Genomic DNA, 25,978 nt, shown 5'->3' with positions numbered 1-25,978 from the left:
CCCCCTCCCCGCTTATCCAGAACCCTCCTCTGCCTGTCGTCTCACTTTTGTCCAACTAGTATCCTGAAAGCACGTAAAACGTTGGTCCCTTTAGACTTGAGGCCCCTGCATTAACTCAGTCATCTATTCACTCTGGAAGATCCACCTTCTCAGCAGAAATTCTTTGCTGCAACTGAGGTGATACCAACTCCACTGCTCTCAGAACCACCCTCGTGGGGTACAGAACTCGGACTCACCCTCCCCAGGCCCTGTCAGGTTGGGGCGGGGCGATGTTCCCTGTGGCCCCCCCCCATGTAGCGAGGCATTATTTAACATAACAAAAAACCATCTTCAGGGGGACAGTAAGGAATGAAGGACTTGAGCTGTCTCGTTTCTAAATCAATAAAGAGGCCATGGGTCAAACTGTAGTTGTGTCTTTTGACTTCCTCTCCCTGGTATCTGAAGACAGCTCTGTTTCACATTTTACTGGGAAGGTAAACCCTAAGGCTACAAATTTATCCAGCTGGGAGCACTGACGTGGCACGTAGCTTATCGAAGAAAAGGCGGCACATATCACACCAGTCGCCAGGGGACGAGGACGTAAATGGCGAGCACAGCCAAGAAATGGAGCCAGGAAGAAACTGGGTGAGGCTTCGTCCTGCAGCCTAGGCTTTCTTTCTACTCAAACCCTGCCCTGAACCACCCCGCCCCGCCCCCAAAAGGCCCTTTAATAGTATGCAAATGAATGCACGATTGATTTACAGATCACTGATACTCAGCACATCAACAGAAGCCATGAATCTCTTACCACGTTGTGATTCAAGGGATTTTCTTCCCTTAGTTCCAGTCTGGCCTTTGAAGCGTCACCATCGTTTACAGGAATTTTCCTATTTAGAAGGACACACACCAACTTCATGAAAGCATTCCTCACTTAATCCATCTTTCATAGATTGCCCCAGAATAGACCAGTTTCTAATAACTCCGTTTTTCCAACTGCCCTTAAAAAAAAAAACAAACAAAAAAACAAACCTCCCCAATGGCCCATATTGAAAGTTGTCCCGAATGGTGATCCAACAGGACTGGGGAAAACAACGGAAAGGCAGGGCAACAGGGATGTGAAATCACAAATGCGTCCTCGAGTTGGGTAAGGCAGAAATTCTGCACAACCACGTCACCCTCACAATTTTTTCTCTAGAGAGGCCGGGCAGGGCAGTCCAGGCTCTGCTGTCCTAGCAGACCCTTGTAAGCTCTACCTGAGGACAGGTATGAAGTAATACAATGTCCAAAGCCAAAGTGGGGACCTCAAGGCTGGAGTCTGCAAGCTGGCTACATCAATCACTTCTGTGTTACCCGTGAGGACAGGCTTTCAAAAACTTTTCCCCAAACAAAGTTAGGTACCATGTCCTACGAAACTGGTTTCCATGGTGATAATGAAGCCATATTTGACTGCCTCTATCAAAATGATGGGGGATACACACTAATATTCTACAAATGTCAGCTGCTCCAGGGGAAGCCGCACATCTGTGCCAGGCTGCTGCGGCTGCCCTGGAACTTGTTATCAGAGAGCATCGGTAAAGAAAGTGCTTGGTGCCGACTTCCAAATCCCCAGGATAAAATCACTGACAAGCGGCAGAGAAAAGTTTCATCATTACCCGGAAGAGCAGCTTCAATTATCTACTGCTTAGCTGCCTCTACCCCACACTCCAAAATTACTGATTAGGAAGCATAACAGAGCTGTCGGGTGACTGAAACCAGGAGCCAATGGCCTCGCTGAACAGGCGGCGGAGGACGCAGAGAAACCCTGGGCTTCAATGATGTGAAGGGTGGCTATCGCCCCATTTATTACTGAGCAAACTATTTGTTTTAAAAGCACATCGAATGCCGATCCACCTGGGCCCACACTCCTGACATTTAGAGTTAAAGCAGCATATAGACTGGGATTAATTCTCCTTCATAAATATGAAATAATAAATTAAGGACGAAAGTGCACTGAAAGGCCGCTTTAGGGGCTAATCTCTTAAAGGGCGGCAATGCTTCGCTGAGCCAGGTTGCCTGTTAGGCAGGAGATCTCCCCCCGACCCCCTACCCCCTTTGGGCCCACTCTGGCTGTGAGGACGTGAAGGGGGGGCTCTGCTCAGGAGCCCTGGGGAAGGACCCACGCTCTCCCCAGGCCTCAGCCGGACACGCGCATTTACCTGTCGTCGCTGATCCCACACATGCGGACCCTCTCGCTGTTCATCCAGCTGTGAACGTTCCCATACAGGGGGGTTGCTGAAAGCATGTCGTCTTCTTGGATGGCAGCTTTTCTTCAAGCGTCTAGTCTGTTTAAAACAAAAAGAATCCCAGAAGGTTGAATAAAAAAGGAGCCAAAGAGGGAACAAGAGAAACCCTCCTTCTAGGCACTCCATACAGAACGCACTTGGGAAGGCAGACCCTGCTCCATGTTCTACAGACGGCCAGGAGCAAAGGAACACGCCTGAGCCAGAGGTTCAAGGAGGGAGCTGGAACTTCCCTGGCAGGAGGCGCTGGGGATGCAGAGAGGGTTCAAGAACCACAGGCCACACACCATTCAAGGTACAGCACATATCACCCTTAACCCGCCCTTCTCCCTCCCCCTTTCCCAGCCTTTCGGAGAACACACTTGGATTGAAAGCAGACGGTGCCTGATTCCGGGGAGCCCCACATTGATTCTTCTTGCGGCTGAAAGGATTGGGGACGGGGGTGGGGTGTGGGATAAAAGGCACAACGGTCCGGTGTGGCGGCCCAAACGACGACTCACTTCTACGGCTGCGGTGCGTGTGACTTACAGCAGGAGGGTTAAAAAGAGTCAGTGGGCTGGCGAGCCACCCCACCCGGGCCCTAGATTAGATTAAGCCCCAAACCTGGGTGGTTTGGCCTGGGAGCTGCAGAGGGAGGCGACGGAGTAATTCGACGACGCCTGCTCGCTGGGGACCAGCAATCAGTAGCGAGTGCAGAAATCGTAGCAGCCCAGGCTGCCGGGCTGGGGCTGGGGCTGCAAGTTTCCGGCCCGCGGGGAGCAAGCAGAAGCCACCCGTTAACCGTCTACCGGGAGGAGGGGGGAGGCTGCCGAGGCGGAGGGGAGAGCCCCGCCCCCTCCTTAACTTCCCGGCCCACCAGCCCCACCCACATCACATTCTAGTTTGCTGCATGAGTGAAGGGTCAGGACAAGCTGCATTTTATTAACAGGATTATCACGGCGCGTGATTTATCCTCGTGCAGGATTTTAATTGCTCTTTGGAGGTTGAGCCGTTTCTTTTGACTGCGCTTCAGCCCCATATCCTGCTGTTAAATGCTGGGTTAATAAGTAGGGGAGCCTTTAATGCCTGGGACCGATGGCCCTAGGCAATTCCCCTGCTCGCAGACTCCCTTGTCCGGGGCGGGGTGGCGGGGGAGGGGAGGGCCCCCCCAGCCACGGCCTCTTTACACAGGGCCCAAACCTGAGTGTGAAATCACTGGTGTGCAGCTCATGGGGGGAACTTTTCTTTCTCCTCCCTCACACACCCACCCACACAGTTTCCGAAAGCCCAAATGTTCCCTAAGTCGACACATTTCCTTTGTTAGCAGGAAAAAATATGCAAATGCTTGCTTTTACACTTTAGCACACGGAGCTGACTGCCAGGTCTGTTGGGTGGGAGCCACCGAGGACTGGGGACTCTTTTTCCGAGAGTGACTAGGGGTGGGGTCAGGGAGCACCTGGGAGACCTGAAGCCCAAAGCCAGCCAGGCTATCCCTCTGCATTTCTTTGTCCTAACACAGGCTTTTGTCCACCAGCATCCCCCATCGGCGGCCCCTATACAGAAGAGAACACCGTCTCAAGAGTCACACGGCCCGTAGTTAGAACTCAACAATGAAGCTTGAGGAGAGGCAGAGATCTCCCAGTTGTGTCCGGCCTGGTGGGATTCTAGAGAAGCTGTTTCTTTAGGAAGCATCCCTTACTTTAGACAGACTGGGGCACTTCCAGTGGCTGGCCACGGTGCCCCGAAAAGGTGGACTCAGATGGACTTGGGCATCAAGGAAGGTTCTGTGGGGGGCTCACGGGCTGTTCTTCCGTGTTTCGAACATACACATCAAGTTGGGGGCAGGCCACCACTAGTGCAGGGCCGACGAGAAGGCACATTCAACAAAGTGTCCCCTCGCTAACCCCTGCCGCCCCTTCTAACGAAAGGAAGACCAAAAGGAAGATGTCCAGGGAAGCCTCATCTAAAAGGTGGAGGAGCAACATTCCTCGGTGCAAGTGTCCTGGCCGTGGCTGCAGCGGGAGGACCACACCGTGCCACCCCCTGGCTGGGTGTCACGATGAAATTTGGACATTATACCAGAAGCCAAAGGGTCACTCCATCAAACCCTTAAGAAAAGGATGAGGGAAGAAGCGTGTGTGCCCTCGAAGCCCCAATCTTCTGGTGCCCCAAGCTTCAAAACTTACACAAGCTGCCTCTTACATGTCTCCTTTAGTTGTCACCTTGGGACAAGGACCTCTGAGCACCTGACTGAGGAAACAGAAAGGCCGCTGCCACAATCATCCTTTTGAGTCCTCTCCCCTCCCCTCAAAAAGGGCCAGGAGCCCCCTTCCCTTGAAAGGGCTTTTCTTTAGAAAGGGCGGCCTGGACTTAGCATGAGAGGGGAATGCAGTTTAGAGACACCTGGGACCACGGGGTGCTTTCAGAGTCTCTCCCCGCCCTTCCAGGTCTTGTCTGGTGGGGTTTTCAATATTAACGCCGCACAGATAAATAACACCCAGTGTCAGGATGAAGTGTTCTTACGTGCACAGGGTCAGATGGAGGGTTGAGGCCCCGAGCGTGGTCCGGTGTCATGGGAGTGGGGGCGGGGCGGGGGGCTGGCCGTGAAGAAACAAGAGGAGGAGGGGTAAGGCTCAGTATTGGATCCTGCTGACTACACCTACACACACACACACACACACACACACACACACACACACACACACACACACACACACACACACACACACACACTTATAATCTTTAGCTGCCCCATGAACTTTTTGTGAACTGTTTAAAAGTGGAGGTCTGTTGAACAAACAGCGGCGCCACTGCCAGCCATAATTTCATTGCAACGAGCTAAAGACTTTTAACTCTTCAGGTTCCGGGCCAAAGATGGACCTGGGTGGAAAGGGCCAAGGAGCCGGGGCCCTGCCTGGCGTGAGGCCCTTCTCCAGAGTGACGGCCCGAATCCTGGGCAGGAACACCCTCATCCTGGGCAAAGGCCATACTGCTTACACCCCACCATCACTGACGAACGGGCCCACCCCCCATCTCGCTGGGATGCAGAACTAACTAAGGGGATCTTGGGCACAAGGGACACAGAGACGGGGTCAGAGACACAGCCATGCTCACCCCGCTCCTCTTCTAGAAGCGGCTATTGAAACAGTTGGGGGGTCTTTCTTACTTTCTTCTTCTTTTTTTTTAACCTCCAAGGAAAAGTTCTTCAAAAGGGACTTCCCTGACCCTTGGCCGTGGGTCATGGTGCAGGGGGGCAAATGACGTGATTCAGATGACAGAGCGGGCGCTTTGCTGCTGTATATAAGAGGCTCATCTGCCCTTATTTCTCAACGACCCCCCCCCTTTTCTTCCACAGGTGGGTGATGCTTCTGGAAGTGCCAAGATGTGTGAAGTCAGTCATGAAAAGCACTTTACAAGCACCAACCTGTTTCCAGTGGGAGCTGCTAAGCTACACCTTGGCTCTGGGTTTTAACCCTTTTCCCCAGCAGTGGAGAGAAGGGGGCAAGGATGTGGGATAGGGATGAAGAGGGAAGGTGGCCAAGAGAAGGGGTCAGCCGGGGAGACGGAGGAGCGTCTGGTTTCTGAAGAACAGACCAGGAATTGTGGTGGCTGCCCGCTGAACACCCGGTTCTGGGAGAGACCCGGCTTGCAAAACGCAGACTCGCAGCGTGGTCTCCGGCTTTCGGTCTGGCCCTAAGGGCAAGCACAGGAGAGCTTGAGTCTCCCTCGACAGACTTGGGCCGTCATCTGGTCCAGGAGCCAAGAGTTATGATTAGCATCGGAGCTTGGCCTGGACACTGGGGAGAAGAGCCTGATTGGCGGAAAGAGGTCAGAGGGACCAAGATTAGGAGCTGTCACCCCAACCTCGGCATCCCTGAGTGAGGGCACCTTGGCCCTCTGTGAAGAGACACGAGGGGGCACACGGGTCCCCAGCTGCACCCACCACCGTTCTGCCGATCCCTGCCATGAAGACACCATTATGGAACGAGGAAAAGGAGGGAACGTTTGTTTTGTTTTTTTCTTTAAAGGCGACTTCCCTTGGCAGGCAACAAACAGGTTGCAAAGGAAGGAGCAGTGGCCGTGAGAGGCTGGCGTGAGTGCAGGGAGGCAGCACCAGGCCACTCCTGGCACCTCTCCTTTCTCTCCACCCCAGCTCCTCCTGGCATCGGGCCACTTTCCACTGCCTCCGCCCTTGAGGCGCTGATGGATTGGTTCAAGTCTGCACAGCACGCTTGTCAAGTGACAGCGACGGAATGGGAAGCAGCGTCACCAAACCATCCCAACTCCACTCCAATACTAACGGTGCCCCTTCCTAGGGCCTCGCTCTCTAGGCACCCCTTGCCGCATCAGGCACTTTTCCAGTTAGTGACCAAGAAGACCTGGACAGGTTTTGGGGAGCTTCCGGCTCAGAAGGCCGGGCAGACGGCAGGGCTCCCAGCCAGCATGCCATGTGCCACGGTCCTCCGTAGGCTGGGGACCTCCTCGGGGAAGGGGTGTCCCTCACTGCATGGGCATGGCTGGTTCTCTGTGGAGGGCGCGCGTGCGCGCGCGCGCGCAGTCACCACAGCCTCCCAGCTCCCACTCTCATCCACGGCGTGTCTCTGGGCAGGTGGCCGGACCTCTTCAACTTTGGCCCCCTCATCTGTAAATATTTGGCGCCGTGTTTCCCAGAGGATTAACCTGCACTATGGACTTGAGTTCTGCCTGGCAACAGCTGGTGCAGGCCACATCTAACCCACTAAACAGCATCTAACTCTACTAAACATACTATGTAACAAACCAGCCCCAGAACGGCTACATAGCTTCTTTGCGGCAGAGGGAAGGCTGAGGCAGGGACACAGAGGGGGCCCGGGAGGGGTGACCTTCTGCAGAGTGTGTGGCTTTCATGGAAGCCCAAAGCTCATGGCGCGGGAGCCCTTCCTGGGACTGCTCCAAGCGCAGACTGAGTCACACACAGGCGCTTCTCTATTGGCGTCAAGGAAGGGAGGGATGAAGAAGTTCCTATTTTAGGACTGGGGGCCGCGAGGAGGTGGGAGATGAGAAAAAGCGGTCCAGGGTGTGCAGCGTTGGGGCAAGTCCTCCTGGGATGTTTTCCCCAGTATGTGTAGCAGTGGAGAGAGGGGAACCCCAAGGATGCCCCCAGGTCGGAGGGAGGGTCGCAGGCTTCCTGGGGTGTGGCTGAAGGAGGTCGCCGACTGGGTCCTGCAGCCGGGCATGAGTGCTGGGGGGGAGTGGGGGGTGGGAGGAGTGATCCAGCCTGCCCAGGCGCTGTCTCTTGGCACACTCCAAGTCATGGCTGTCGCCGCCTCCAGAGGCGTCCCCACTCACGACCCAAGTTTTGCATTAGTAACAGAGCTGCGGAGCAGGAGTGGGGGTGTGACGGGGTGGGGGCCGGGAAACTCACGCGGCCGGCCCTGACCTTTCGAGCAACCAGAACCTTCCCTGCCTCCTCCCAGGGCGCCAGAATAGAGCAGCGAGCCACTCGGGTCAGTCGGGAGTGAACTTGGCCCGCAGTGGCGGCGGCGGCTGCGAGTGGGGGAGGGGCGCCCCCTCCCCCGCCTCAGCCCCGAGCGCGATCGGTCGGCAACAAAGGGATTTTCTCTCCCACCACACACACCCGCGCTGCCGCAGGCTCCTCGCCCCTCCTCCGCCAGGTCCCAGCGCGGGGCCGCCCCCCCACACGCACCCCCCGCCCGACCTTCCAGGACCCCCGGCTCTCTCGGCCAGCTCCCGACCCCAGCTCACCCCGCCCTTGCGCTCCTCTGGGCTCCCCCTTCCCAGGCGCCTGCCGCTGAATCTCTGACAAAAAGCAACTTTGGGTGGGCGCACGGAGAACCCAGGATGTGCGGCGGCGCGCCCCAGGGGAGTGGGCACTGACTGGAGACCGCTCCGGGCCATCGTCCTGCGCTCCCTTCGGCCAGTCTGGAGTGTTCTCTCCGTGGACGCCTCCCCCACCTTCCCCGATTGAAAGATGCAAGCCAGGTGTAGCCAACTGTAAAAGGGGGCTCGGGGGCTTGGGGAGGGGGGCACCAGCAAGGATCGACCGGGAGAGCCGCTGCCAAACCGGGGCTGCCCGCCACACACCCCCTTTCCCAAAAACAGAGCCGTGTCGTCCCCCATCCCACCTCCCCGTCAGCTCTCGGACCAACCTCAGACACTTCCCCTTCCCCACCCCCCACCCCCGACGCCAGGCCTCGGCTTTTTGTTCCTTTCACTTTCTTTCACGGTTGTGCCACACACAACCACGTGTGTATGCAAGAGGGGGCCCCATTTGGAAGCTGGTGTCCCTCGACAGGAGGCAGCAGCCCAGGACAGGAAACCTAGGTTGAATGCAATGAATCAACCTTACTCCTCTCCTCCCCGCCAACACACCCCCTCGGGTCTGGTCCCTACAGGCTGGGTTCCCGCTTGGAGTCTACACAGCCTGGAGGCAAACCCAGAATGAACGATCCATAGACCACAACTCTAGAGGGGGTGTCACTGCACTGCAGCCTCCATCAGGGCTTTGGAGAAATAAAGTGAACTCACTGCAAACTCCTCCCCCCACAAGGAACAAGCTATACCATAAAGCTATTAACGACAGCTATCATTAGTACACACAGGAAGCACAAAGGAACTTTTTACGAATAAAAGATGCGTAAAACACAGGGTCCTGTGATCTGCACCCGGCTTCCCTGCTGATTGTGTGCAGACTGGGAGTCCTTGGAAGGCTGGGGATGAGGGTCAGGGGAGGACAGGGGCTCCCACTTTCTTTACAAGGAACAATAGGAACCCCACGTCTGTTCATCTTGGAACCCGGAACACCCCAAACAAAGCTGTGGGAAAACTGCGGTAGACGTGGGGGCCCGTGAATTTTTCTAGCCGTTCAGAGCTTAATTACTCCTCCTTGATCCGTGGGACCAGACACGACACCGCCAAGGTTAAAATGCCCCAAACAGCGCCGAGCAGATGTGAGCGAGCTGGCAGACGCGCAAATGAGGCCTGCCTCGGAGCACGATAACAAGTGACTAATACATTGCATATCGTTGAAAGAAAATTATTTTTCTCTAATTTGCATTTGCTTGGGGGGAAAAAAAAGCCAACCAGAGTCCCTCTTCACAAGCACGAGTCTAATCCTGGAAATACAGCCCGGCTGCTTTAAGAGAGCTGGAAGGAGGGAAAGACTGCCAGTGTTTTGGCGTTGCAGGCTTGTTTATCTTTCCGCCTTTCCTCCAAGGCGAAACTCGTTTTGCAAGCAACATTCCTACAGAAAATGGCACACGTCATAAAAAGAGACCAATTTATAGAACTGGCACCGAAGTTCATGTATCATTCCAGAAGCATCTCCCAGCTCCCCACTAGGGAACCCAACTAGATGTAGAAGTCCACATTATAACTCAGAGAGTAGATCTGGGGGCAGGGGTGGGGGGGGAGGTGGACCCATAATTTGCAGATATCCTGCAAGCTGTACACTCAGGGGCCAAAGTCACACAGAAGGGCAGAATATAGAATTAAGTCAGCTCTAAGTGATCCTCCGAAGCCCGGGGGCCAGGGCTGCGAAGCCTACAACCTTGAGATTGGGGGGAGTGGTTTTTACAGCCAGCTTGCCCCAGGACAGCCCAGGGGCAGGCCCATCTTCCGGACCATCCAGAGCCCGCCAGCTTGGACCGGCCCAGCGGGGTATTGCTGCCACCCACCAACTGTTCTCCCTCCCACCCTGGCGCCTCCCCACAGTGCCTGGCAGAGGACCAGGAACTCAGAGAAGGCCGGGCTGTGGGCATCTAGTTGATTAAGTCACAGAGTGGGTGGCGCTGTGGGCAGACCTCAAGACAGCACCGTTGGTCCTGCAGCTGAAAGGCAAGTGCACTCTTAAAAACCGGGAAGGCAGAGGGAGGTGGGTAATCAAAAGCCGACTTGCACACCTCCCCACCCCCATTCACCCCCCTTCGGGTCCTGAACCTACACACTTGTGTTTCCAATCCAGGAAACAGGGCCGAGGGCATAGAACACAGCGGCCGCCTGTCTCTTGAACTTGTCTGAATAACAGGGCCATTTCAGAGGAAGAACAACGGCCTTCAGAGCCTCTGCAATTTCCAGAAAGCCTTCAGTTAATAATACATTCTTTCCAACAGGCTTGCTTTAGGGCGGAAAGTTATTTTCCCAAATCTTAACAACCCGGTCACAAGCCGCGGAGGCCCCAGGTCAACAGATCCCGGCCAAACCCCTCCAGACAGTTGACACTCGTGACCCCGCAGGCCTTCTCCTGCCACCTCTGCCTAACAAGTTCCCTAAACCACAACACACCAACCAGCGCGCACGTCCACCACGATCCCAGGAGCCAGAAAGATGCGTGTCGCGGGGTGCGGGGGGGGGGGCGGGTGCCGCCGCCGCCGCCGCCGCCGCGGGCTGTCTCGCAGCGCATCCGAGGGCTCCCGGGCCAGCAAGAGGCGGCCACCTCTGCAGCTCTCCGCGGGCCTGCATAGTGCGCGCTTTGTGTGAGCGCCGAGGAGGCACAGCGCTGCTCGTGCACCAACAGCTGTCACATTATTTGCACTCGCTGTAAACAGCCTTCACATTCCCCCCTTACCACATAGTTAAAGCCAGACTAACAATCCACAGTTAGAGATCAAACCAACAACAGCAGCATTGTGTCTGCCTTCGCACCAAGCCCAGCAGCTGGCAGGTTTCTCCGGAACAAGAGACCCCCCTCCCCCCACCCCTCCAGGCTCCAGCCAAGGCTAGCCGAGGCAGCAATGCGTGTGTCGCTGCCGATTGTCAAGGCAAGAGAACACAGCCATTTCGCGCAGAGTTCTGTGGGGTTCATCAGCTCTCTCCCAGAGTTTCCTCCTCCCAGGCCCCCTCCCCCATTTCCTCAGCTGGGAATAAAGCTTGTTCAGCCTCCCAGGGTCAGTTTCTCTGCTCAGCAAAGCGTGGGTCGGCCTGCCCCGGCCAGGCCTGGGGTCCTGCAGCCCTCTCTACCGTGTCCCAGAGGCTAGGCAGCTCGGCACTTTCTGCAGCCCAAAGCCTCACGTGCTTCGGAAAACCGTCCAACTCCCTGAATCCTTCCTGGTCGCCCCACTGATCAAAATGTCTCCTTTATGATTTTTGGTTAAGTCGAACATTTCCATAATCGTCATTATTAGCACAAATTACACGCCTAATCGGTCCTTAAATAGATTTTAATTAAATAATCATACGAGGCTCATTTTATGACTTAAGAAAGGCATTAGTTTTCGTTATAAACTTTCCACCAGGATATAGAATAATGATAGCAGACAAATACTTATTCTTTGAAAAGCACCAATAACTGATGGGCAGAGTATTGGAAAAGTAGACCCTGCTTCACACCTTCTGGAATCGAAGTGGAGACTAGACAGACCACATCTGCACAACTTCCCTCCGGAGAAGGGAGAGGGGATTTCTTCCTCCAAAGCATTACTTTTGTCTTCTCTTTGGGGCCAGGAGAAAGGAACCCCAAATGTTCCTTTTCCATGCCCATCTGAAGAGATTTCTCCAGCTTAGAAGTCTCTTCTAGAGACCACTCCTCGCCACCCCCATCTGTTTTTCACCCCTCAGTCTGCTGAGAGCCGAGGTGGAAAGCAGGCAGGCTGTGCTTGTTAAATGCTGTGTAAAATGCTGTTAATAAAATAATAAATACAAAGGATGGAGGCTGCTGGTTCCATGGGTGTTTTGACTGGAAATGCCTTGGCACTTGTCATGTGTTTATGGGAGGGCAGACAACTCTAGGATTTACATAGTTTGGACATTTCTGTACTTCATTTATTCTTTCCTAAATGACGTAGGCCTAGAGCTATTTCAAGTTTGCATTTGTACAGAACTGTTAAATGCCTAAGAGTTTCTCCAATTAAACCAAGTTTTAAATCAGACCCAAGGCTGGAACGTACTCTCGGCCTCGCCCCACTCCACCCCTCTGCCTCTGTGGCTGGAGAAAACAAACAGACACTCAACAACAATCCCCTGTCCTTGCTCTCCCCACCTTCACCACCAACCCCCGGGGGGGCACCTAGGGCAAAGGTTAAGGTGTCTTCAGATTACAGGCAAGGCCCTGGCTACACACACTGGAAAGCACTGCAGTTGGGCGCATCCTGGGCACACTCGAACCTCTAAAATAGTGAGCTAAGATGGGGGGAAAACTGCTGGCCTGGTAAAACCCACTGTTCACAAAACAATGTCAGCAAAGGCTGGAAGGCATTCTTTAGAGAGGTACCAGGGACTCATGCCTACTGAAGCTCTTTCAGCACAAAGGCTTTTAGGGGAAGAAGGGAAAAGGGGGGTGGGGGGGGAGAGAAAGGGAGGGCTCCTGTTTCAGAGCAGGCATCCCCAGAGAGTCAAGAACCAAGTGTAGCTTCAATCAAACGCTGACTTCCCCTCTGGGAGTCTAGTAGGAAACCTGATCACAGTAGCTTACTACCGGCCTGGATCCACACAGGTCTGGTTTTCTTCTCATGCTAGTAATTTTTTAAAATACATATCGATATAAAAGAAGCAATCCCTGACAGACTTTATTGAAAACCACACTGAGACCTCATAACATCCGGACTTAATCCCTATCAAACAAACCACAGCACCTCTGGCCTCTGCAGCGGGCCAGACCCTTTCACCTCATCCCACCAGGTCTCTCCCCTCCAGCCGCTGCTGTTCCCTCCCCCCGAAAGAATGACGGGAGGACTTGCCAAAGAGCACCTAGATACCGGTTCTGGAATCAATTCCTAACCATATAAATGATCCCACTTAGGGGGAGGAAAAAAAAATCCCAGCCTTTTCATATGGAATCCTTTAAAGCCCAGAATGCAAATAACTGTAACAAAGGGAAAGAGGAGCCCACAGAGGCAGACCTGGAGGAACAGCCTCAGGAATACCCTTGGAGGGGAGCTTAACCCTGCAGGTTGGTCCCCAGACACTGGCCTACGCAGGTCTTGTTGGGGGGGGGGGCATCTCAGGGGCAGCAGGGAACAGAGAAGCAACTATAGGAATCTGGCCAGTCATTCAAAGCAATTACTAATCCTCGGGGCCTACTATGTGCCAAGTATTCTTTGATCCTAAAGGTGGATAATTATTCCCAGTCTTACAAATGAAGAAACTTACTGAGGCTCGGAGGCCATAAATAACCTGCCCCCAAGGTCACACAGCTAGTAAAAATGGGCCACGGTCAAACTCAGTCCTGGAGTTGCGGAGAGGAGCCAATGATTGGTCAAACTGTGCCATCCGGAATCCCCAAGAAGTTTGGGAGGCTCCCTTAGCCCTTGGACTCCAATACACAGCACAAGGATAGCACTGAACACCTATGAAATTCGGTCCACAAGGAGCCTGGACCCTAGTTTCTCCTACACCCAGAAATCTCTTGGTCCATGTGAAGTCTTTCGAAATCTCTGCCAACGTCCTACCCAATCTCCCTAGACTGGAACACCCTGGTGTGAGGCCAGGGATCCCCAAAAGGCTCCACTTTCCCCTCCTCCAGGAGCCCAGAACAAGCAGTGGGAGGTGGGTGCTACTCTTAGGTCTCTGTAAAAAGTGCTGACACCTGGAACTAGAACAAGGCTTGCCACACTAGTTTTGCCACATAAAGCAATAAATCAAATTATCTAGACAGAGCAAAAGCCCTTTGGAAAGAGTGCCTACATCTACCTTTCCTAGGACTTTAATGAACAACCCAGGGACCAAAGTGGACTGGGGAGGCAACTGAGGGGGAAGCGGCTTGCAAGATGCTAGACCCTCCTGGACTCCTGGGGGTCCCCACAAAAAGCCAAGTCCCAAGATAAGCCGGAGGTTGGGGTGATCTCTCCTCTCCCCAACTTCTCATCCCAGCAGCGCAGGGTCGGCGCTCAACATCTCCTCCCCACCCCATGCTCAATTTCCTGGTCTGCCCCGGGCTTTCAGAAGCTTCGGGAACTATCCACACCCGATGCCACAGACGCCACAGGCTCCACGACCGAGGGCCGTCTCCAGCTCAGCTCGGTGGGAAGGGGAACGGGCAGGAGCGCCGGACACTCGGCCGCCCCTGCGGCTTCCCGGCCCCGGGCGGGTGGCTCCTCCAGCGGCCGAGGCTCCGGATGTGTGAAATGGCTCCAGGAGCGCCTGGGGCAGGCCAGGGCCTCCGCAGCGGGAGGGACCGAGGCGATGGCGGAGCCGGGTCCTCACCCCTCGAGCCAGCCAAACACGCCCCGGCCAGTGGCTCGCAGCCAGTGGCTTTCTCTCTTTTTTAAACTTTCCGGCCTTGGCGATCACCGCCGATTGGGACAGGATTTCCAGCCCCCGCCTTCCCTCCTCCACCCCCTCCGTGCAGGCCCTTCCAACCTCCAGGGAGGTGACCCCCGCCCCCGGGCACCGTGAGTCCCTGGCCCCGGCAGACCCTCCCCGCCCCCGCCACTTGGGCCACCTGGAGCGAGCCGCTTCCCAAAGCGATCGGCGTCCGGCCGAGTCTGGGACTGCTGCTGCGTCCGGGGAGGAACTCCCGCAGCCTGCAAAGGTCCAGGCCTGCCCGCGGCGGCATGCAGAACCGCCCCCTGCTCTTGCTTTCTCCGAAAGACCTGACGCGGGGGACGGGGGGGCGGGGGGAGTTTAAGGCCTGTCTTTTAAAAAAAAATTTAACTCTTCAGATGCAAGAATTTGGGTGCCCTTGGCACGGTTATGAGCGCTCGGGTAGAACAATAGAAATGGGGGGTGCCGGAAATGGTGCAGGAAGACCCCTATAACCCTATAAACCTCTCCTCCCCCCAGCACTTACTATTAGCATTAAAAGATCCCAGTGCCCTCAATGCAATAGTGCCTGTTTGTAACTTTTTCCTGCTGGGTCCCCGTACCCTAAACAAGCCCCCTCCTCACGTTTTGAAATCACCAGGGCAAAGACCGCTCCCAAATCTGTGACCTCCCGGAGCTCTTGGGCCTCTCACCTGCTCTGCCCCGGCACCCTGACCTGACTCACCCTCTTCCCCCCAGTAGTTCCTCTGGTTTGCACCTAGACAATAAATTTAGTTTAATTTAGCTTCCGGTCTTTAATTTTAGCAGGTCTCCTTTTTGCATGCAAATCAATAGGCAATTACCATCTAAAAGCTCGCCCAGCCCCGGGTCAATGTAAATTGATCATTGTCCGCCTTCCACAAAATAACACCGGGAGTCTGTGATGCATAATGAGATTATACTGGAAACTGTCTTTTAGATCAAATTATATTTTATGCTGTCAGGATCTTCTCCTAGCGGACTTCCCCGCTAGTCTAATCACGGGGCGCCGGAGCCCATGGGTGCCGAGGGGCGATGGCTGACCGGGGAGACATGGTTCTAAGGAATAACAAAGTGCGGGGACGCCCCCCCCCCGCCGCCATTTCCAACACCCTCGACTAGGGGCAGGCGGAAATGAGCCTGCGCTGGGAAAGGGGGCCTTCTACAGAAACGTTGCGGGGGAAAAGCTCGTTGGTTAATTCCCATCCAACAGAAAGTCAGCTATCCCTTCCGGAAGAACACATGGGGGGCAACCAGCGAAAGCCGTCGGGCCGGGCTGGAGGTTGGGAGACGTCCCCGGCCAAGTGCTCGGGGCACAGGCGGCTCGGCTGCCACGGGGGTGGCCTGAGAAGACCTTCCACTCCTGCCCCGGCTGCTTCTCAAGCCAGCGCCACCATCTAGGCCCCGGCAGCGCAGCCAGCCTTGCAAACAGACGGAATCCTGCCGGCCGTACACTCGGGCGAAGCAGCCCGGTCGGGCCAGGCCGGCTTCGGCCTCCCCTCCCCTGACTGGGCGAGGCCCCTCCAGGCCCGAACCGTGTGAGCCGAGGGCTGGAGGCCTCCAGCCAGGAGAAGGTCCTCCCGCCCTTGCGCGGCCCCCGGGGCACGGGTGTGACCCTGGAGCTTAACAAAGGGCCTTCAGAGCTCCTTTCGGCCTCGGGCTGGCGGGGGAGGGGTGGGGCCAGCGGGGAGGGGAGCGGTACGGCGGCCCAAGTGGACCCGTGAGGCCCCCCGCCCCGCCGGGCTGGGTCTGCCGGGCCCGCCGCCCTCGAGGAAACCACCGAGGTGGCATTGCCGGGGCCGCCGGGCACTCCCGAGGACCGTCCTGGGGTTCGGGCGGCTCGGAGGCCGGCGAGCCTCCTGCCCAGCCCCGCGGCCCGGCTGTCGTGCCCGACCCAGCGCGGACTCCACCCGAGTGCGGTCTTCCCAATAAAAGCTGGAATTCCCGGCTGGGCTCAGACAAAGAGGGACCGCGGCAAATCGACGCCGCGGGCAAACCAAACCCAAACCGAGTTTACGCGCGCGTCTGGGGTCACAGAGGCGCCTGCTAATCCTCCCTACGCTGGCCGTCCCCGCACGGTCTCCTCAAGGGGGAAAAAAAAAGGGAAAGAAAGCATACCTCCCCTTGATTCCGCCCAGAGGCCGAGCTTCGCACTTCTTTCGGTTCAGTCTCTATCAGTTCACTAGGCCCCGCGCCACCTTAGCAAACAGGACTTAGAGGAGCGCAACATCCCTTGCTCCCGACCCAGAATGCAAAGCTACTCCTCTTTTTCCTCCACCATCCATCCTCTCAGGGTCAAGAACTCAGAAATCTTTCAGAAATCCTCCTACCTGCTCAAGTCTCTTCCCCACTCTAGATGGGAAGAAACTGTAACAAGAAGCAATCTTAGTAACCAAGGGCCACCCACCCTTAGCTAGGCACCGTTGCCCTCAGTTTCCCTCTAGCCAAAGACACATTATTTCCCAGTGAATGAGTGTGCGAATGTGGTTGTGTGGCCCACACTTCCGTGCCCAGCTCTGTCTCACTGGGCAGGAAAATCTTCATCAGGCATTGAGGAGTTTTTGTCATTCAGCCTGTGTATCTAAGCATGGATGTATGCATGTGAATGCTTTTTGTGTTTCCAAGTGACCCTCTTCACACCTTTAAATGGGCTTTTGTCTCTGGAACGAACTTACAGAAATTCTGCTCCAGTTTCCAGCTCAACAAAGTCTGGGATTTTCTCCTAGAATCTCGCTCTAGGTCTCAGTATTTGCATACCCATGTTTACATTCCTCGCGGCCAGTTCTTTATCTCTTCTGTATCTCTTGTTCCATGTGGGCACCAGAGCCCAAGTGTCTTGATTTGTCTCAGCACATGTCATTCAGGCGCACATCTTAATCTGTGCATTCCTGTCTAACACGTACACCTCCCCACGACTTACATTCTTGCTTTGCCTATATAATGTGGCTCGTTCCCAGACCAATATGGGTTTCCAGTTTAACGTAAATAGAGGATCCCCTAAGACTACAAACCCTAAAAGGAAGAGGAGGGGGAAGGAGAGAGGAGTGTGACTAATGATTCATTTCTCTATAGGGTAACCCACCCACCAATTTCTACCTCAGGGAAAGAACGAGACCAATGCCTGCAGAGTTGTATTACATTTTTAGACCAATTCAACGCTGACCCCATGTATGTGTATACAAATGATCGATCTTGTACACATCACTATCCCACTCTTGTGTGGAGGCTGCCTCCCTGCACATATCTTATTTGAACTCTCCACAAGTTCATGGTTAGAACTGGTTTTATTTACATAGACAGCTCAAGGACCCCTTTGCTCGCTCCGATGCATACCTGTGCACACCGGCCAGGCATTTCAGGCTTGGGTCTTTGGTCGGCAGCACTCTCGGTCAGAGGCCCCACTGACTAAAGCTCTGAGCAGGCCGCTGGGAACATTAAGGTCTAACCTCTGCATCTCCCCAACTCAGTTCCTTAAGTGAGGGTGCCCACTGTGTGTGTTCACACCTCCCCCATTGAGAAGTATCGGGTCAAATTAGATCACCTAGCAACTGCGTTTGGTGCGTCGAAGAATCGAGCCCAACGTACCAGGATGTGAGATTGCATACACAGAAGAGAAAGGAAAACCCTAAGCCCAGACTCCCGCCTCCTCTCCCCAGGGGGCTACTTTGCCTCCAGGAATTTCTACTACACTCCCCACCCCCACTCTCCCTATCGTCTTTAAAGGGTTAAGAGAAACCCTCGCAGCCTTCCCTCCACCCTGGTCGCTGGGCCCGAAGGCTCGCTCGCTCACGGGAGTCTGCCGCCGCCTCCGCGGCCCGCCCCCCCTTCCCGTCCTTCAGCCGGGAGGGAGCCTGAATGCCTGTCTAGACCGATCTATCACAGGCACACCAACAACACCCGCGAGAGCGCGGAGACCCTACCCAGGTCCCCCTGCCCGCACGGTTCCCGGCGGACAGAACCCTGGAGCGTGACCGCGCCTGCAGGGTCTGGGTGGGAGCCTACGGGCTCGGGCTGCCCCGAGCGCACAGCGGGTCCGCCCCGGCCCCGGCCCCCAGCGCTCCCGCCAGCCCGGCTGCCGGGGCACAGTCACAGCTCTGCGCGCTGGGCAGTCCTATTTTTATCTTGTCTAATCCCAAACTGGGCGGGGAGCACAGGCGTCGTGCTTAGAGAACAAGAGATAGGCGAGGGAGGCGGGGAGGAGCAGCCAGGCAGCGACGCGAGCGGGAGCGAGTTAAAGACACAGTCGAGGCGACCGAGAGCAGGAAGAAAGAGCGGGCTGCGCGGGCCTCGAGGCGCCGCACGCAACGCGCCGCCCGGCGAAGTTACACTCGCCTCCCGGTCGCCCCTCGCCGCCCGTCCCTCCCCACTTCCCAGCGGCGCTCTCCGCAGCCCGGGCCGCGGGGCCCCGGCCTGTGTGGGAGGCAGAGGCCCGGCCGGCCCTGCAAAGGGCTGGAGAGAATCGCTAATGAGCTGTGCGGCCCATTGATCCGGAGAACACTTCCTAATTAACTCTCAGTCACCTACTGGTGACAGCGCCTCAAAGGACAGCGCTGGGGCCGTCCGAGCCCCAACCCCGACCTGCCCGCGGAGCGCCTGGCGCCCGAACCCCGCGCGCCCCCCCTCACTACCCCAGGCAATCCCGGTGAGTGGCGGCGTAAACCTGCACACTAAAGGCCAGCCTCGGATTAAACCTGGACGGCATATTAATCAACGCCATCTCCCCCCTTCCTCCACGCGGTGAAATCATGCCCAAAATAAACACGGGAACCAACACTGCAAAGCCCAGACCAGATAACAGGTCGGGGGTGGAGTGGGAAGGGTCGAGAAGCAAACGTATTTTCCAAGTGTCCACGTACAGGAGTCTCGGAGGCCGACAATTAAAATGCCTTCCACACAAGCAATTCTGTTGGCCAAACCGAATCCAACACCTCGTAAGGATTGATTTCGGCCCGCGGTGTCCGTTTCCAGTGCCACAGGAAGTGTCAGATGGCTAGAAATACCCAAGTCTGTCTGCGTTCACCACCCACCACCTTCTGGGGTGGGCCATTTCCTCCTCGTTTTTATTCCCAAGTCATTTTAAGGGTTTTTCTCCAGAGACTACCCCTAGAATCAAATACCACTACCCCTCCTCTGGCCTTCTCTCAAAAAAGAAAAAAACAAAAAAAACGGCTAAAACCCTGAGCTGTCTGCTCTAGACACAGGAGGCTGTACGAATACCTATTTGAAGCGCGCTGGTTTCTTTTTTTAAGGTTTGTTTTTAAATACACATAACCCTCCCCCCTCCTTCGCTCTTCCATCCCCCCAACCCTTTAGACGCCGGCGGCGCGCGCCCTCGCGCGCGGGCACTCACAGCCTCTAGCTGGAGATCGCGGACTTTCTGGAAAAGATTCATTAACTGCAAATTAAGCCTCGCCCCGGCCTCGGCCTACACGCGGCCAGGCTCAGCCGTCTCAGGGACCCGGGGACGTGCCCACTCGAAAGTGCAGGCGGCGGGAAGCCCGCCGGGACCACGCTTGCCTCGAGCCGCCCTACTCCGCACACGGCGCCCCGGGGCTTGCTTGGTAAACAGCAGGAGCACGTCGCCGCCGCCCCGAGCCCCCTAGTTGGCGGAGGCTCTGCAGCGCAGCCGCCCGCCTGCTCCGAGCGCGGGCCCCGCGGCGCGGCGGCGCCTCGCCCTCCCCGCCTCGGCCGAGGATCGCGCCCGGGTGCGCAAGTTCCTCTTCGCCCTCAGCCTCTGCGCCGCACGCCCTCCGAGTGGGACCAACTTCCTCCGGCCGCAGACTCGCACACGCCCTACAGGGCTTTCCACCAGACTCCTCTCTGCCCAGAGGAGGACCCAGGTCTCGCCCCCCCGCCCGCCGCCGCCCCCGCACGATCTACCCCCACTCCTGGGGTCTCACAACTTAAAACCAACCCCACGACGTCGCAGGGAGGGTGGGGGTGGACCAGGGTGGCAGATTAAAATTTTAAAAGAACATTTACAAAACAAAGCGTCTGACCTGACTGGCTGGCTGGCGGGCGGGCCGAGTCGGAACCCCTCGCTCTGCTCGATTTCCTAGTATTTTTTTTTAATCCACGTGATTCACGCTTTAGAGCAAGCCAAAAAAAAAAAAACAAAAAAACAAAAAACCGGGACTCCCCTCCCGAGTCGCGCGGCAGCGGCGGCAGGTCGAGCTCGGCTCGGCCCGGGGCGCCCGCCACACACACCCTCGCGCACGCACACGCCGTCGTTCCACGAGCAAGAACGAGCTGCCCCCGGAGAGGCGAGACGAGGCAGCAGCGGCTGGGGGTTTTTACAGTTCTTTCCCGAGTCGAAAAAGAAAGCAGACGGGAACCCGCCGCCCTCCCCTTCCTGCTAGCGAGCTAACGCCGAGCCGAGCTTCCCAGCTTCCAGCGCAGCTCACCCCCCCCGCCCCCCCCGCCCGACTCGCGGCGCTCAGCGACGACCGCGCTCCCGCGCACACAGGCACATACTGCCTGCAAACTTCCACTCCGCGAACTCCCTGCTCTCCTCCCAGCCCCCAGGGGGGCGGCAGGCCCCCCCGCCGCGCCCCCCCCCGAAGCCCACGCCGGGCCGCTTAGGCTGGCTGCATTTTTAATAACTTACAGCTAGGAAATAAAAACGAAAGCGAGCAAGGCAGCCAAAGTGAAGCGCGAGGCACAAGCTTCGAGGGGTACGCGAGAGAGTCAGAGGAGCCACCCGCCGCTACTCTGGGCCCCGAGGGAGGGGGCCGACTGCAGTCCGCCGCACGCACGCTCGCCAGCCCGCGCGGCCTCCCCGGGGAAAGGTGTTCCGGGCACTGACCTGAAATCCCCGGCCGGGGAGTAAGCAGGGAGCCTGCGATCCGGCGCTTTGAAGTTTTCCCCGGAGCAGAGTCGAGGCGGCGAGGAGGAGCGACGGGAGGTGGGGTGGGTGGGGAGAGGTGTGCGGGGTTGGAGGAAAGTGGGGTGGCGACGTTGGCGATGGGAGAAGGGGCCGGGCCGGGGAAGCGCGGCGAACAGCAAAGTTTGCCGTCCCCCGCTGCCCGCAACCCGCTCGCGGCGCCGCGATCGCTCGCCTCCCTCGCCGTCTGCTGCCAGCCGGCTGCCCTCGGGGTCGGCCCCGCCGAGGGGTGGGCTCTGGGCCGGGTGGGGGCGGGGCAGGGCGGGGCGGGCTCAAAGCCTCCGGGCAGGTGGCGACAGCCCCGCGCGATCCTCCGGGCTCCGGCGGCTGGGCCGGGCTCGGCCGGGCTCAGCAGCTCTCGCGCCGCCGCTGCTGCCGCCCGCGCTCGGGCAGGAGCCCCAGCGCCATGTTGACGGTTCGCCGCGAGCGCCCGCTCGGGCTGGGTGTGTGAATGTGTGTGTGAGTGTGTTGGCCAAGTCTTCCCTGCGCGGCGACAGCGCGGCTTGGGCTCCCCGCCCGGCAGCTCGCGGGCTCCCCCTCCGCCGCCGCTGCCGCCTCGCTCCCGCTCTCGGTCGCGGTCTGGGCTCCGGCGCGTCTTCCCCGCTGCCGCCGAGCTCGGTCCGCGTTCAGCAAGGAGCGTAGCTCTGCCTCACCTCGCCGCTGGGAGCCCAGGCTCCGTCTGCCGCCGCACGCCGCGATCCCAACGCGTCCCCCCTCCCTGGTTCCCTCCTCTTCCTCCTCCCCCTCCCTCCGCCCTCTCGCCCGCCCTCCCTCCCTCCCTCCCTCCCAGCAGCCGCCTCCCCTCCCCCCGCAGGCGCAGCGCTCGGGCGACAGCCGCCCGCCCGCCGCCGCCTCCAGCTCTCGCAAGTTTGAGCTCCCCCAGCCTCCGCTCACCCTCCGCTCACCCTCCGTTGCGGCGTCTGGGCGGTGGGGTTTCGGAGGCGTGATTCCCCAAGAAAGGTTTGCCCGAGTTTCCCCAACCGTCATCGATTCCCGGCGCGTTTCACCTCTCTGGGTCCGAACCCCAGACCACTTGGGTGGCGTCCCCCTCGCCCCTTGTCCTCCCCTCCCCCGCTCGGACCGAGTTGGCTGCGCACACCCCGCCCGGGCGCGCGTCCTGGGTGAGCGAGAGACCGACTTGGGCGGCGGCGGCGGCGCGGGCGGCCCGCTGATCCTGAGCCGAGGGGATGGGGGGCGGCGGGGGCGGCTCTCCCAGCCGCGCGCCGAGACTCCCCTCGCTACCCAGAAGGCCAGTGGAGGACCGCAATTACCATAAAGCGCCTAGCACTCGGCTCAGCCAAAGCTGTCAAACCCCAGCGGCAGCCGCCGCTGCCTCCTCTCGCCACCAGCGCTGCGCTCTCTCGGTCGTGCGTCCCCTCCGAGACCAAGCAGAGCCTGGCGAGTGCGCGTCGGTGCCCATCCACACCCTGGGTCCCCCCTTCCTCCCGGAGAAGCCCTTTCCCGTTTCGGTGTCAAGAGCTACCTGAAAACACCACCTTGGGCAACGGTGGCCGTTCCGCCCGAACTCCGCGCCCGAGTTCCCCGGACGTTTCGATTGTGTGGGAATTGTTTGGAGAGGCGGGGGATGGAGGAGGCAGCCCGTGGGGCACAAGGAGGCGGGGGTGGGGGCGGTAGGGGAGTGGAGATCCACCAGAATTTCTCCCCGTTCTCGGGCATTTCACAGTCTGCATCTCAGATGATTAGAGGGTCTGTCCTGACCCCTCACCCCTGCCTCGGGAGATTATCTCCCGCGTTTTATTTTCCTTGGCAGGGAGCAACTTTTGGCTTACACCGTTCGCTCCATAAATTTCCACTCGGTAACGTCGTGCTGATCGGAGCTCGGCGGCGGCGTACAGCCTGCGCCCGCAGCAGTTCAATTCAATTGACACGTATTGAGCTTCTCCAGCGCACCCGGCGCGGCGCTGGGCGCGGGGGGAGGGCAGGGGCAGGCAGGCGAGAGGGGGAAGCGGAGAGGCGAGGTTCCGGCCTCCCCAGAGCGCAGAGCCTCTAGGGCGAGCCGAGAAGCCCCAGTTCGTGAAGCGGGCGGGAAGGGGTGGGAGTGGGGGAGGGGTGTTCCGGCCTAACCGGGCCCGGACACCGCCGCAAGAGGTGACCCCACTCCGTTGCTGGATAGGCTCTTTTGATGCTGAACGTGGGGGAGTCTCTTTCTGCCTAAGGACAAGATGGTGCAGGCTCGATGAGAACATCAATCCGAAATGGAGGTGGCTTGTAAATTCCACACGGAAAGTTTTAAAATATCCTGGAGCGTCTCCATGCCAAAATAATCAAGAGCATCTCAAGTTGATTACTAAGTCAAGGTCAAGGCCAAAATCAGCTCTAGCTAGCAGATCCCTTTAAAAAATTAGACTTAATACTGACTGCAGGACTGGTGTTAGGTGCGATTTTATTTATTCTGTTTTAGTTCTCAGTACATAGTTATAAAAACAGCCCTTTTCAAAGCAGAAGTGAAACATCTCTACCGTTTGAAACCCGAAACTTCGGGCAGAATTAAATCTTCATGCTCCAGAGCTGCTTAAAACAACTGATGCAAAAGACAGGCGGGCAAGTGCCCCTGTGAGCAGTTCCCAGCCCTGCTGGGCCGCCACGGCTTCCAGGACCCGTGCCTGCATAATGGAATGTACGCCTTTTTCTTCCTGGTCTCTCTGGAGGTGGGTGTCTCTGAAGGCTAACCCACACATTTTTTTAATCTCCGGTAACAAGCAGAAAGACACCTGGACTATTATGCTGTAAAGCTATTTTTTATAAAGACATTTTAGGGCCAGACATTAAAAGTTATTAGACTGAACGCATGCAACTTACAGACACAGCTGGAGAAAAGGCCTCTGGTTGTGTGTTGTAGCAACATTTCTTTTTGAAGCAACTCCTTTTATTCAAAACAAATCTAAAATAACCGGGAAGGCTGAAGTTGGGTATTTGTGGGGAAACACTCTGAATGCGGTTCCAGGCAAGGAGACCGCTGTGCCACTGTGGGCCGAGAGGGAGAGCTGGCCTGGGTGAGTGCGGAGCCGTGCCAGGCTCTTCTGGCTCAGTTAGGCCACCGCAGAGACCCTGGCCCCATGCCCGGCCACCTTCTCTCCCCTTCCCATGCCTCCCCAACTCTCCCCCCATGCACAGGCTTTTCCCGGAGTTGAAAGTTGCGTGTAACCGTCCAGAACTTTTGGAAAATCCAGGAACCAAGTTAAAACACGGAGTCTGCTGCCTCTCCGAGTCCTGTGGCCTCCCGGGGCTGCTGACAAAGGGGCCTGTTTGTCTAACTTTAAAAGTTAAAATGAATTGGGGAGGGGGGCGGTGCCGTAAATGCGAAGGGGCCAGAGGAGGGCTGACTGTGGGAGAAATTTGATGCTGGAGACAAACAGACCAGTAAATTCGCCTTTGACGTAATTTGCAGCATGCGGGCACACGCGCGCACGCACACACACACACACACTTTTTAAGGAGTCTTGCCTCCGTGGTATCCTTGGTGGGATTAAAAGGTTTCTCTTCCATCTCCGAGGGATATATTTTGCAACTCTGCGGGACTTTAAAAAATATCTTATTAAGGCAGTCCTAAGAGGCATGAATGTACGTGGGGGGGGAGGGGGTTCATGACTCCCTGGGGATTAAAATGTGAGTTTTTCCTGAGGTGCTCTAAGGTGGAGGAGGGGGAGGGAGTTTACACCTATTGGCCCGGTTAGTTGGCATTATTCCAGGGAGGAGAAGCAGAAAGCTCAGGAATGGCAGTCCCGTCTTGTGTCCTCACTTGGGAAGGGGCTCCGGGAGTGGGGACACCGTGGAGCCTGCAGCCTGTGCGGGCCCACTCCTGCTCCCTCCTCCCCTGCCCTCCCACGAGTCCCTCAGGAGCTGACCTGGGGGTCAGGCTGCTACACTCGGCACTCAGCAAGGGGAGGATTTCAATGAAAGCAAAGGAGGAGGCAGGAGGCGGCGGGAGAGAGCCAGCGAGTGAGCGCAAGGGAGGGGAGGCCGCACAGGCAGCGGAGAAATAAAGAAATAGGCACAGAATGGCGAGGTGCTTCCAACTGAGCCGCAGGGCCGCTCCTCTCCCACCTGCCTCTTGTCCCCTGGGAAGGGTCTCCCAGTTATAACCTATGGCTCTCGGGCACTCTCTTGCTGCGGATTCTATCCAGCCTCTGCAACTGGACAAGCAGGTTGGCACTTCCGGGGAGCAGGCCTGGAGCCTGGTCGCCCTTTTCCTGCCAGGCTGACTGTGTAAGGTCTGCCAGGCCCTCTTCCACACCTTCAGTCACCGCCCAAGGCCTAGGGGAAAGGCCATGCATCCCGCGGTGCGGTTCTTACCTGGAGTTTGGGGGACCCTGGGACCCTAACATGGTGCGCGGGGTTTGTTTGTAACATACTTGCAGGAACTAAGTCATAAAGCTCTGTAGGCCCCGATGGCGCTCTTCGGAGGCTGTTCTCATGTCTATGCCACTGGTGATCGGAATAGGTGGGATTTGTGTGATTACAGAGAATGCATTTTTACTCTATGTAGTGTGAGCTAGCCTGTTCATGTTAACTATTTTTAAAAACAAACACCTACAATGACAGTCTTCCCTGGTCACTTTGTAAAAGAGCTCTGGGCTTACCAAGTGGCACTTAGAAGACCCACTGGCCCATCTTCCAAGCA

At 57.1% G+C, this 25,978-nt stretch overlaps 1 protein-coding gene across 9 annotated transcripts in view; it reads right to left on the bottom strand.

Annotated features, from left to right (window-relative positions):
- BCOR (BCL6 corepressor) overlaps positions 1-25,978 on the bottom strand; it is a 115,831-nt gene that overhangs the window by 23,905 nt on the left and 65,948 nt on the right. For 2 of the 9 annotated variants that reach the window (XM_030834915.3, XM_030834920.3), the window contains exons 1-3: positions 21,259-21,533; positions 2,175-2,300; positions 788-866 (exon numbers count right to left, since the gene is read on the bottom strand). In XM_030834915.3, the coding sequence (XP_030690775.1) occupies positions 788-866; positions 2,175-2,260 (165 nt within the window). In that variant the 5' untranslated portion in view covers positions 2,261-2,300; positions 21,259-21,533. Of the gene's footprint in view, positions 1-787; positions 867-2,174; positions 2,301-20,452; positions 20,751-21,258; positions 21,535-22,241; positions 22,326-22,819; positions 22,875-25,978 lie in introns of those variants that run through there. The other 7 variants (XM_030834921.3, XM_030834923.3, XM_060292443.2 and 4 more) reach the window with 6 other exon arrangements.

This window comes from Globicephala melas, chromosome X (assembly GCF_963455315.2).
Source record: "Globicephala melas chromosome X, mGloMel1.2, whole genome shotgun sequence".
NCBI lineage: Eukaryota > Metazoa > Chordata > Mammalia > Artiodactyla > Delphinidae > Globicephala > Globicephala melas.
The sequence above is the reverse complement of the archived record's forward strand: the minus strand, read 5'-3'. Positions and strand labels throughout refer to the sequence as shown.